General features: G+C 32.5%; 1 protein-coding gene across 7 annotated transcripts in view; it reads right to left on the minus strand.

Moving 5' to 3' along the window:
- Window positions 1–14,616, minus strand: part of LOC149794139 (DNA repair protein complementing XP-A cells-like) — a 64,477-nt gene that overhangs the window by 12,502 nt on the left and 37,359 nt on the right. For all 7 annotated transcript variants that reach the window (XM_089968209.1, XM_089968210.1, XM_089968206.1 and 4 more), the window contains one exon: window positions 6,224–6,341. In XM_089968209.1, the coding sequence (XP_089824335.1) occupies window positions 6,224–6,341 (118 nt within the window). The remainder of the gene's footprint in view (window positions 1–6,223; window positions 6,342–14,616) is intronic.

Consider the following 14,616-nt stretch of genomic DNA (forward strand, 5'->3'; position numbering starts at 1 on the left):
TTCAGGTTGAGATATTGATCCATGTATACAGTCCATATTTCTGATATGCGAGACTGTAACCGATGCTGTTGGTCTCCATCTCATTGCCCATTAAATGATATGGTTTTGAACCCTTGCGTACAAACTGATGTTTTCATTCCTCAGACTATGTTTGATTTATGTCTATAATAGAAATGTCTGACATGTATTAAATGACAACCAGAGAAAACTACATATCAAATGCTTGTTGGACTGGTCTCACCCATGTTCTAAATCTGTAAGAATAAAATACAGCACATCCTATATATATATATATATATATATATATATAGAGTGTAGTGAATGTCATTATGAACTTGTGAACATCACAGCAAAGTTACCGAAGGCATGTAACCGATGAGTTTACACAATGTTGGTGCAGAGATATACCTGATAATGTTTTAGCTGGAAATTTGTGCTAGCAGAGGACTTAATGTGGACAATGAAGCATCAATATATGATATCAATTCATAATACTACCTGTATGAAGGCTCAATGATGGCCTGTACAGGTAAATTCAGTGAAGCTTGGTGCATGGATGTTAATACTGTTATCGTTATTGAAAACTTATCTGCATGTACCTGGTTGTAGCAGAACTTGTACACATGTTCAGAGGTTTTTCTATAGCTTACTACAGTCTTGCATACATGCATAAATTAAAACTAAAGCCATAACTATTGTGAAGTCACATACGCTACCAATGACAGTACGTCAATACTATTAAGTGATGGCAAAGTGATAATTGTAAAGACAGAACTCTGTCATCATAGAGAGAAAGAAAAGTTGAAAATATTGATGGAATATACTTCCTTCTGATGTGAAGACTCCTTCAACTTTTATGCAGTGAGCTTCCAGAAACTTCGTAAAGGATTTTGCGATGTCTCTCTTGACAAGAGCATGCTGCCTGACATGAATGGAAGCAGTAAGTGATTAACTCATTGGATTTGGTGTCAATCCCAGTATCATGGGGAGATCACTCTAACTGCCACCTAGGTGGGCAGACAACTTTTAGCATTTTGGCAAAAAGGTTTTAGAATGGGAGGGCTGGATTTGTAAGGTAGCAGTAATTCTCCTGAAGTATTATGATTGGATGATGTATTTTGAAGAAGAAACACTTAAATCTACAAAGATGTAAATAAATCTCCTATTCGTTTTCTGTCTCTTCTTTTGTGGCTTCAAATTTCATTTCTGTATAAAAGTAGAAGTCCATCAATGCTGCTGATTAAAATTCTTTCTGCCAGTCACTTTAAATATATTTTCTCTTAGAAGGCAAAAATTGACAAATGGTAAGGCAGATTACACTGCTACGATTGGGGCCATAGCTATTCGTTTCTGTTATTGATTACCATTACCAAATGTGATGAATCCCCAGAAACTCTTTTTGATAACCCGAAGTCCCTTTATTACATGAAAAAGTATCAAAAGAGGAGATTACTGTGGAAATGGGAAATAAAAATACACTGTCAACTGAGTTAAAGTGAATTCTTGCAAGGTGTGTATTAGGAAAACGTTGACTAAAGAAGTTACCAATGGCAAACCAGTGAAGATCATGTAATGCTGTTACATAAGCAATTGCAGGTGTCAGATTAAATTAGCTCTTCATTTTAATGCCATAATTTAATCAAGAAAGATTTTACTGGAGATTGAAATAAAGACCCCGCAGCACAAACCAATAAATCTATCCACTTACAAAAGCAGAGGAATAATTGAAAATATGATGATAATGCAAAGAAGACAAAGAGTTATGCAAGCTATAACATATTTTCTAACTCTAGGGATTCAGATCTTGCTGAAAATCATCATAAACCTTCTTCCCCAAGGTGGTACCAATGGCAAAAATGTGGGGTCCTGGTTCATGGACTAATACACATTGGATAATATTAGTATTATCATTGGAGGTAGAGTGCAAAATCACTTTTAGAATGTAAACTTAACACATGGAAACCTTTTTTTTTAACAGGTGAATAACAGAGAAATGCCATGAATATGAAGAAATCCAAACAATTTTCTCAGAGATATATTTTGGGACAAAATGTATTTTAATCCCTGATGCCCGCTGAACATTGTGAATAATATTGTTATCAATCATTCAATAATAAAGAGCTTCAACAACTCAATTTGAACAGGAGGTTTTGAGATGCTTAGTAAAATTGAAGCCTGATATTTTCCACAAATTTCCAGTGCAATATATGCAACATGTTGTCCTTTCAGAGATTCTCTTGGTAAACCATTTATATATTATCCCTGTACAATGCAATTTCATTACTGATATTTGTACATTACATACACATGTAAAAGAGTCAAAACTCCTTTGTATCTTTAATAACTATTGCAAAGAATCAAAACCTGATCATTGTAATATGAATAAAGACATGATCTTTATAATAAAACAAGAGACATGATCTATCTGTAATATGATGAAAGACATGATCTTTGTAATATGATTAAGGACATGATATTCATGATATGATTAAAGACGTGAAGTTTGTAATATGATGAAAGACATGAAGTTTTGTAGCATGATTAAAGACATGAAGTTTGTAATATGATTAAAGACATGAAGTTTGTAATATGATTAAAAACATGATCTTTGTAATATGATTAAAGACATGAAGTTTGTAATATGATTAAAGACATGAAGTTTGTAATATGATTAAAGACATGATATTTGTAATATGATAAAAGACATTATATTTGTAATATGATTAAGGACATGATCTTTGTAATATGATTAATGACATGATCTTTGTAATATGATTAATGACATGATCTTTGTAAATATGATTAAAGACATGATCTTTGTAATATGATTAAGGACATGATATTATGATATGATTAAAGACATGAAGTATGTAATATGATTAAAAAGACATGAACATTTGAAATATGATTAAAGACATGAAGTCTGTAATACCATTAAAGACATGATCTTTGTAATATGATCAAAAACATGATCTTTGTAATATGATTAAAGACATGATATTTGTAATATGATTAAAGACATGAAGTTTGTAATATGATTAAAGACATGATATTTGTAATATGATGAAAGACATGAAGTTTGTAATATGATTAAAGACATGAAGTTTGTAATATGATTAAAAACATGATCTTTGTAATATGATTAAAGACATGAAGTTTGTAATATGATTAAAGATATGAAGTTTGTAATATGATTAAAGACATGATCTTTGTAATATGAATAGAGACATGATCTTTGTAATATGAATGAAGTCATGATCTTTGTAATATGAATAAAGTCATGAAGTTGTAATATGATTAAAGACATTGTATTTATTATACATGATATGCAGGAAACATGTTTTATATAAGCTCAACCCCAGAATGGAAAATATTTGGCATATTTATGAAATAATAATAATAATAATAATAATAATGAGGACTTTGAATCTTTAGAAGCTCTAAGCGCTTTACAACATTAGACAACACCTATAAGATAAAAAACATATAATAATATAATTACAAAAACAAAACACCATGAAATTAGAAAAACACCCCCCAAAAAAACAAAACAAAACAACAACAAAAATAAAAAAATTGCTGAGAATATTTCAGGTAGGAAACATTATTAGGTCTTTAAGTTTGTTCTTGCAGTCGAAATAAGTGAGTTTTGACAGCCCTCTTGAATGGGATCACTGTGTCTTTGTGTCTATGTTCAGTGGGCAATTCATTCCACATTGCTGGGCCCTGGTATGCAAAATAATGCTGTCCATATGACTTTGTTTTCATAGTGGGAATAATGAGTATACGATTGTCAGAAGAGGAGTGTCAGTATCTTGCTGATAAATTGCCTGAAAATACTGTATTATGACATTCACTGTCTGCTGCCTTTAAAGACTATCCATGACACAACTAAATAAGTGTGTTTACAATGGCTACATGTACTATGCAGTTGAAACTTGCAATTAAAATATTTCCTTGCAAAATGGTTTTTAAAATTTTTTTTTTTTACTTGTCAGACATTCCTGAAGCTGAAGCTAATTTAGAAACTGAGGCAGTTAGTTTTTCTGCTCAGATAAAGCATGCTAATCAAATGACAGCAATCACCTTTTACTTTCACTTGGGTTTAAAATCATCACACAAACTTTATAAAAAAACTTTAAAAAAAGGCACAGTTGAAATAAAATTGAATGTGACATGAGATACAGTTTATTTAAATTTGTTTTCTCCGAGAAAATATTTATCTCGAACAGCATTCTTAGATTTCGTTTATATAAGTCTGCAATAATCCCAAACTGACTTCATGATGCAAGAATACATTCAGAGATGCTCTGATGCTTTGATACCATTCATACATTTTACCACTTGAATGTGGCAATGCCGGTCACATGGAAGATATGTCATATTTTTAAAACTTTGAACTAAAATACTTTTATAAGCACAAGATTTTCAAAACTTTATTTACATTTGCCATACTTATGAACTTATTACCTGTCAAATAGTTGAGTGACAATTTTCATGATCTTGTTAACTCAAACTGATGCTAGGTTTTATTAGGTAATAAGCAAGAATCAAGTAGTTGATATTTTCCATTTGCTAAGTAAAAACATATAGATGCTACGATTAGTGCTACCAAAACAGCATTCAATTACTTTCTGAATTTAAAAAGGTAACCTATGTACTTAAAGTATGACTTGTTTATTCCTATAATGTAATGTAACCATACAACAAAACTGCAGTACAATACTGGTACTGAATAAAATCTGAAGTTGAATTTTATCCATCCCATCTTGGTGGAAACCCAAAGCATCCATTCATCCAGTAATCCATACCCTAAAATTGAGGCCCATGTTAATTTTTTTTTAACTGACCTTAATGGTAAATTTAATTTACTTTCTGGCTCAATAAAAATGCAGTTTCAAGAAAAAGCAAATATTTTGTATATAGCCGATCACATTATGACAGGAATATTAGCCGATCCCATTATGACAGGAATATTAGCAGATCACAGTACTACAGGAGTATTAGCCGATCCCGTTACGTCAGGAATATTAGCTGATCACATTACGATAGGAATATTAGCCAATCACATTATGACAGGAATATTAGCCTCCTACCTGATGAATCCAGCTCTACTAAAAGATGAAACTGATAATTTTCTATTTCAATAGACAAATGGAAATAACTCTTGCTCCTAAAACTCTCTCACTGAAATCCTGTAGAAATGGACTCAATGAGCTTGATGACTTTCATTACATGAACACAAGGATGTCACACCATATTTTTCTGGTTGGTTAAAAATTCCATGTCTGAATGCAAAATTTTCTGCTATAGATGGAGGTCTGACTTTTCCCAGTTCCTGGATGATCTAAAAGAGAGTAGAAATCGTTCCTGCCTTGGGGGTGGAATAAAACTTACCATAATCAGTCTGTGAGTAGTTAACATAATGATAGCCCAGACTTCCTCTGACCATGTATTACAGACATTGCATATCGAAGACAGTGAATATTTAGTATAAACAAAACAAGAGTCTATCCTCCAAAATTGCATATACAGCATTTAAATGACATTTTGCTGACATAAACACAAGAGAAAGCAAAGCATAAATTAGTAATTCATCAAGTTATTAACTCGCTAATATAAACATATTCCCTGTTAGTAACGAAGGACTCGCATTCAAAACTTATAGACTATGCTTTGAACTTATGCATTTCAAATATTTAGCTGACTATTCTACTGATGGAAAAAACATGGTAAAAATTAACAATGCAGTATGCTAAATACTTGCTAAAACCAACCCTGTTACAAACGAAGCAAGTGAGAAAGCCAAACTCATAATGACCTTGTAGAGGTCAATAATAGCATGGTGTGACATGGTCTTAAAAGGACAAAGTCCCTAAAAGTGACAAAATCACCCCAATTTGGCAGAAATTGTAAAAAAGAACGCACACAACCTGCAATAGAATTATTAATCAACACAATAAATCCCAAAGGACAGTTAGATGAGTCAATTAGAACACAAAAATGGCTGAAATTGTCAGAGGATAAACTGTACAATGTTATCCAGTAATCCAGTATAGAAGCAAAGCTAAAAACTAGCACTCCCTGGCGGTGCAAAGTGGAGATCATAGGCAAGAGTTATTGCCCTTTGTCTATTAAACTGGATTCACAAAGTAGCAGGCTAATATTCCTAACATAATGTGATTGGGGAACATATTTTAAGGAGAGATTCTTTTCTTTGTACCTTTTACTTTCTTATCAAATTTCTTTTGTTTTGCCTTTCCTCTATTTTCTTCCCTCTTTGCTCTCTCTTCTTCAATCTTTTCCTCACTACTCCAAACTTCTAAGGCTCTTTCTTTGACCTACAATATCAAAAATCATGCAGAAAGACAGTAATATGCATTAGGATTCAAGTACAGGGTTTATTATTTGAAATACTGCACTAAAATGTTATAATGAACAAAGGACAAAAACTTAGATGAAGTAAGGCAGTAATTTGTTAGATGTCCTAACACAGTTTAAAAGTTGACACATTATGAGCATGTTATAATCCTGTAAAATGGCACAAACAAAGGATGTATCAATAAACAGAATGACAGATAATAATTCATCTGCCGCTGCTGCTTTAGAAAAAGATCTCAATATTCATGTAGAACTATGCCCAATCGAGAAGAAAAAAAACCCAACTGTATATAACAAAATATTTTGCCAACACACATTTTAGTGAATTCAGTGAATTGCTGTAACTTTTTCATGCAAACAATTTTTTGAAACAAGGTCATTAATGTATTTTTACATTAACTACCTAAACAGACAGTTTGGTCCTTTTTTTACAAGCCACCAATTTTGTAAGCACCATATGATGCTACTGTAACAAGCAAGCAAATAGATGGCCCTGCAGCTGACATATTTTAAGAAATTCTATATCTGATGTCTTAATTTTATTTGAATATTCCTCTTTGTTTTTGTTGTTGTTGTTGGGGTTTAATGCCATTTTTCAGCACATGACAGGCTATATATGGTGGCCAGTATTAATGGTGGAGGAAGAACCTGGGAAAACCCCGGAAAGAACCACCAACCCACGAGAAGCTACTGGCATGCTTTCTCACATACCCACATTGGCTGAATCCGAGACTCGAACCGGCGCAGACAGAGGTAAGATGGCAGTGATCCTTAATGGAGAATGCTTTAGACCACTTGGCCACTTGGGGCCCCTCCTCTCTGTCAGCAACAATTCATGTTATTTATGGTCTGACAAACTTCTTGTGTGTGGTCAAATCAATCACTTATTTTCATGTAATTCTATGTTGCTTACAAGCTAAATTAAAGATCTGCCTAAATTAAATGACACAAAAAACACTGCAATTTATAGGAGAGGTGAATCATATTATCTATACATCAGAGTATTTTTTCAGGTGGTACATACCATGATACTTTTACACTCTACTTGTACATCAGTAGTTTCCATCAATAAGCAATGTATGCATATCCCAGAAGGATCTTTTTATGACTTCAGTGTAACAGGGTGTTTCATTATTCGTGATAATTAGGTTTTTAAAAAAATCTTTTTTACAAAATGGCTTTGTATGTCACAATTTCTTGGTGAAAATGTATGATTCCTTTATCACATGTTTGACACATCACGTACGTCAAAGCAGTGGCTAAATGGAACCATCTGATAAATATCTGGGCCAAATCCAAGTTCTGGAAAAATTTGGATTAAAAAGAAGAAGAAAAAAAGAAAGTAAAAACAAACCCACATCATGTATTATTAATTTACTATCATATGTAAATGTGTTAAGTATAAGCATTGCTTTGTAAGATTGCAAATCATCCTATGACTGTCAGGTGTGCATTTTATTCTGTCTGAACTTTACATAATTTTTTCAGACGAAATTTTTCTCATCTATTGAGTGTTTTTTGTTTATTGCCCCTCTCTAATAAATATCTTGTCCAGGTGCTTTGAATATTTATTTTGATACTTTAAGAAATATCATGATATTTATAATAATAATTATGAAAACTTGTTTGCACAAGTTATGAAAAAGGTAAATCCAATCCTCAGCACAATCATCACAAGGTATGGAATAATTCACAAAATCACAGTTCATTGAACATTTTGATAAGTGAAGAAGAGAAAAAAGTTTTTGTTCTGAATCAAACAAATACATCAGTAATTACAAATTTAGTAAAACATATTCAAACAAGACATGCATTATTAGGTGTGTATCAGCCTGCATTCAGGCTTAAGGTTTATTTTTATTTTTTTTTCTTCTCACTGTCACATTCATTTAGCTAAGCAAAATGTGTTTTTTGTTCCAAATTCTTATTTATCCTCCACCTTCATATTTCGGAAGAAAAGGTAGTTATAGGTTACTGCATTTGTATGGGAAAACATGAACGAGTTTTTTTGGGATTAATACTGCACAACTTTGGAAGTGCCAGTATTCCCATACCAATGCAGTATCTTCTTTTTATTATATACTCATTTTCTTATTCTACTTAAGGCTTAATTATATATATAAAAACAGTACAAGAAACAAAGTAATTGAATTTATGCTGTATTCCAAAATAAATACACAACCATAGATTCTTCAATACACAATAGCAATATTAATGCACACAATAACAATATTAATGAACACATAGCACCTCCCAGCGACCTTTGAGCTTTGTTTTGTGCACTCAATATCTGTTCAAAAAATAATTGTCGTTTTGAGCAGGGAGGGATGAATCTTGACTCATCTGCATGTGCATTTCTGTTCCATCATTGAATGTTTGGAATCGTAATGTGGGAAAAATAAGAACTCTTTCAAATGTAATTATCGAAAAAGACGCTACGGAATATCATGTTCAATTTATTTTGAGTGTAGTAGACCCTAAGAAGAATTTTACTGTAGTTGGAAATCTAGTCAAAATTACAATACAATTCTGCAGTCTGTAGTCAAGTTTTAGAACCCATGACGTAGCTCATGTAATTCGGATTTGCAGAACTAAGGTAAATTTTGAGGAAATTCAGAATGTAAAATTGTAAGTATATTTTTTGCCATTCTTATTACCAGCTAAAGACATGTTTATGCCTAGTCACTTGCATGCTATCTGTAGCAATGTCATGACATGTACGACATCTATCACTAGCCTAAATCTGAAACATTGTATCAAAAAAGTTAAAGCCGAATATTGCAACGCCGCTGGTGTGCAGAAGTACATGAAACAGCTGTGTTAGTTAATTTAAAAACAAATTTAATCAACCAAAACCTAAAGCGTCAGAGTATATGATTTGTTTACAAAGTAGTTCCTAATACACTATACTACTATTGGGCACACATGTTGTGCACGTGCGTACAAGATGAAGGTGTGCAACATCGTAAAATACTGCATAATTCTGACAATGTAAAGATAATGGAGAAAAAAAGGAGTATATAATAAATCATAATATTGCACAGATGATTGCTCTAACAGCTATCTGTTGTGCAAGCAAAGATTTTTGTCTATTATATCTTTGCCAGTCTTCTTGATTTAATCTGTAACTGAAAAATATTAGTAGTTCACTAGTGACTAGTAATATGGGTAGAATTACTAAGTATTCAACTGCCTTAATGTCACTCAACCCACTCAAATGTGGTTAGTTTGACAGTTGTAACAGTAACACAACTCAACTTTCAGTAGAACCATATAGGACTTTAACTAAATAGGACAATGGGCAAGTTATTATTTCATGTTATGCATGTTAGTAGTTGTGCTGAAATGAGCAACATTTAAATATAATGCACCAATACTTCACATCAATATGTTGTCTTTATTTGAGAACAATGACAGTGTTAGTGATGAAATTGATGATGAAATTGGTAATAAACATTGGTTTCGTTAGCATGAAGGTAAACATATGAAAACAGGCAATGACAAGACTGCTTTAAAGTGATCAAAAGAATACCAAAAGTATTTTTTGTTGTTGCTTTGGTGGTTTTTTAAAAATTATGTCACTGACTACCAAGACAAGCTGACCTATATCTGTGGCTAATAGAAGAACACACATACATAATTTTGCAACCTTCGATATTTCTATTTTAATGGATATAAGGATTAGCATCAACACAGATAATCTTCTCAGTTTAATCTTTGTATGTGTGTAACTATGCATTATTTTACCAAAGGTTCTACCATAACTCGTACTCACATTGTTCATGGTATACTGGTGATCCTACATATCAAAATTCTCACCTGCCATGTCAAATTATTACACTTTTCTACGTTTGTTTTACTTTAATGTGTATGTATGTTGGTGTGTGTGTGTGTGTCTGTGTGTGTAAACTGTAGTCTGTTCCTGTTTTGAGAGAGTTCTGGGTGGACATTTTCCAAGTATATATCCAATCGCTGATGTTTCTCCTAGTCATATGTAACATTTCTTAATCTATATTTGGTATTTACCACCACAAAACATGGTGCATTGCAAGCATGATGAATTATACTTTTAAAGTGAAAATGGATAGCTAAATGGAAATACTATCTGCCAACTGTTGGGGTCTTGAAGATTTTGAAAATTTTAAGGACATGTGATTATCTTAGAAGAAAAGAATAGTGCAATATATATTGCTTACAAGACACATATTTCTGAGGATACATTTTTTTAAATATTAAAGCACAATGGGGTTAAAAATGTACTGCAAATTGTTACAGGTCTAATTCATGGGGAGTTTGTATTCTATTTAATAACAACTTTGAGTATGCTACAAAAGATTGTAAAAAGGATACTGTTGGTAATTTAATTAACATACATGGGCCAAATAATGATGGCTCAGAATTTTATAATAATATAAATGAGTCTATTATTATATGTGGGGACTTGGTTCAAGATCCAGAATTAAATTCACATAATTATATAAATGTAAATAACCCTAATGCTAGAAATGCATTATTAGGTAAAAATGAAAATTTTGGTCTTGTAGATCCATTTACAGCATTAAATGCAGGATTATGGAGATATACATGGAGAAGAAAAAGTCCTCTAAAACAAGTAATTATATTTCTTTCTTGTGTCAGAATCTTTTATACCCAATGTAGGAAAAGTGACAATTGAACCAAGTTATAGGTCTGATCACTCCATGATAATATACTGCATTTGAGTTCATAAGAGGTTTGTGGAAATTTAATAACAATTTACCATTTGATTAAAACTATACTGATGAAATCAAATATTGCATGAAAAGAACAAAATTACAATACGCTGCAACTGATTATGATGGAAATATTGACAGATTGGCTGTATCATATTCACTATTTCTGTTGAGGAAATTCATAGAAATACCATTTCATATGCATCATTAATTAATTAAAATTAATTCTATAATTGTAGAAAATGCTAATACACTAAATGCTTATGTAGTAGGAGACTGGAATACTAATATGCTAAAATCCACTCCCTTTGGGGATGAACTTCGCCTATTGTGTGACGAATATGGTTATATCATATCAGACTTAAAACTAATAGTAGACCACACAACAAATTTGACTTACGTCAGTGATTCACACAATACAGTGTCTTGGTTGGATCATTGTGTCTCTACACAGTCTGTGATATGAGAATACTTCACACCCTAGTAGGGTCCACCCATTGTCCTACTTTAATGACTATCAAGACTGATTTGCTTCCCAAATTTGATTCTTGCCCCAATGACGAAAAACTGAATTATACTCAAACTTCTGCATTCTTATTAAACAAGACTGAGATCCCACATTGTGTTGCGATCTGTAATGACCACGGCTGCACTAACCAGGTGCATATGAAACAGATAAATGGATTATACACTGATATAGTAAAAACTTTGTCAAACTTCAGTAATAACATGACTAGTAAATCCAGATGTGGTCACTGTGTTATAACAGGCTGGAATGTCTGTGTCAAAGAATTACACGACTTCACACGAAATGCTTACCTTATGTGGCGTGATAACGGTAAACCTCATCACGGCCATCTCAGTAACCAAATGTACCAAACAAAAGCACAATTTAAATATGCTCTCAGATTATGTAAGAAGGAGGAAGTAAAACACTGAGCAGACTCGCTAGCACAAAAATCTGAAAATGTCGACCAACATGAATTCTGCAAGCAAGTTAAACAAAACACTACAACTTTGAATAAACTACCAATTTGCATTGATGAGAACCATGGTCAGAATAATACATGCAACATGTGGAGAAATCATTTTGAAGACTTACTCATTAGTGTTAAAAATGAATCGATTAAGAAGCATGTGCTTTCAACACTGAATACACTTTCTGCTCTTATTGAGGTAATCACATTATCTGAGATCCAAAGTGCAATAACAAGGCAAAAAGGTGGTAAATGTCGAGGATCAGATTTTTTATATGTGGCACATATTTAATTTTCTGATACTAGACTTCATGTGCTATTGATGATTTTATTTAATTGTATGTTTGTGCATAACTTTGTACCAGATGATTTCACAAAAGTTACCATTATACTATTTCTAGAAAACAAAATTGGTAACCTGGCAGACAAAAATAACTACAGACCTATAGCTCTTACAACTATTATTTTAAAACTATTTCAATGCATCATACACAAAGATGTGAAGTCACAATCTCCGATAATCAGTTTGGTTTTAAAAAGCAACATTCAACAGATTTATGCATATATGCCTTTAAGGAAACTGTCAGCTATTATGCAGAACATGGCAGCCCAGTGTGTGCATGTTTTTTAGATGCTAGCAAGGCATTTGATAGGGTCAATCACTGGACACACTTTAAAAAGTTTACTGACATTAAAATACCTGTCTACATAGTTCATACTTTGGTTTACTGGTATGGGAAACAGTTGTATTGTGTGCAGTGGGGAAGTGTAATGTCCAGCACTTTCCATGTAACCAATGGGGTGAAGCAGGGGGGTATTCTGTCCCCTTTGTTATTTAATATATATATATGGAGTTAAATCATAAGCTTGATCATTGTTACGTGGGGTTACGTCTGCCACCAAATGTGTCGTTTCTTAACAATTTTAGTTTTGCTGATGATATGTCATTGATAAATCCTTCTAAAACAGGTTTAAGGAAATTATTAAAGATATGTGAACAATATGCATTTGAGAATGATATAATCTATAATACAAAAAAAATCAGTATGCATGGTCTTTTAGCCAACTTCTTTCAAATTACCATCTCCTCCCCCTGTACATCTTAATGGCAATGCTCTTACCTATGTCAACAGTTATATGTATTTTGGTCATATTTTGAAATCCAATTGGTCGAATAATGAAGATATGATGAGACATTACCGATTTTTGTGTACATGAACTAACATGCTTCTACATAAACCCTACAACAACAACAACAATAAATTCAGTAAAATCAACTTGTCTTCTTGTAAATCTTTAAACCAGTCCCCAAACCTGTATTGATACAGGGGCTCATATAATTTTTTTAATATATAATACAAGGGACGACAATTTCTGATTTCAGCTCTGAGATTCAACAATTTAAACTATAAATTTGGCTTAAAACGAATAGCAGTCCATTTTCTAATCTGAGTTTCTTCTGAATATTCCCACCCCTTTTTTCATATTTGGACATTTAGGTAGGAGAGTGGGGTCATTGCAACTGCATATCGAAAATTTGGAATTTGCCACCACCATGCGGTAGTGACATATGATTTATTTTCTCTGAAATGGCAAGTATTATAAATGTTATGTTGTTAATCTGCTGATAGACAAGACAAAACTACAGCGTAGATGAAACCTGACCCAGTACTTGCCATTTGCATTACTAGTTACATGTCTTCACAAATCTCAAATGACCACATCTTAAGTCCAATAGTCACATCATATCAACAACAAACTTCTTTATAATGTTGTTGTACAGAAATTCAATTATATTAAATTAAAGTCAGATACTTTTTGTAAAAATCAGCAATCTAGCCAGTCTGATTTATCAAGCAGAGAGCATGTGTCAATGTGGTAGTCATGCAATACAACAAAACTCCAGAATTTGTTCTCGGAATATATAAATATGGAGAATTTTGTGTTCTTTCGTTTTTGTATTTTTATTACAACCAGTATACTACTTTCATTTAATATTTTTTTAATTTTTTTCTCTACAATATTTGAAAATGTGGGTTGTTAGATTTGTGTAATCATGCAACTAGCAATGCAAATCCTGAGTACCAGGTCACATTTCATCAATGACATTGTTTTATCTTGTCTTTCAGCAGATTAAAGGCATAATTTTAATACTCACAATTTCTGAGAAAATAAGTAATTTTCATATCGATTTCATGCATGTATCACTCAATCAAGCAGCGTTTAAAGTTTGCTAGGCCATCTGGTAAGTGGCTATGCTTTCGCCAGCATTATGTTGGCCTCTTGTGATGCTAGACTGGTTTTCATACCTTCCCTGTAAGGAAATATACAGATATTGACCTGACTTTGAAAATAAAAGTCTACTAGCTGAATCTAATCCAATGGGCATTTGGATTGTCTCAGCATATACGTTTACTGCAAGCCACCAAATGATCCATACTGCATCCTCCAAATATTCTGTTTAGAACTCGATCAATTTAACTCACGATCAGTTTAGTTACAACTCAATTATGTGATTATTTCGGGCATCAAGTGGTGGTGGAAAA

The sequence above is a fragment of the Sinohyriopsis cumingii genome, chromosome 8 (assembly GCF_028554795.1).
Source record: "Sinohyriopsis cumingii isolate HCF-2022 chromosome 8, ASM2855479v2, whole genome shotgun sequence".
Taxonomy (NCBI): Eukaryota; Metazoa; Mollusca; class Bivalvia; order Unionida; family Unionidae; genus Sinohyriopsis; species Sinohyriopsis cumingii.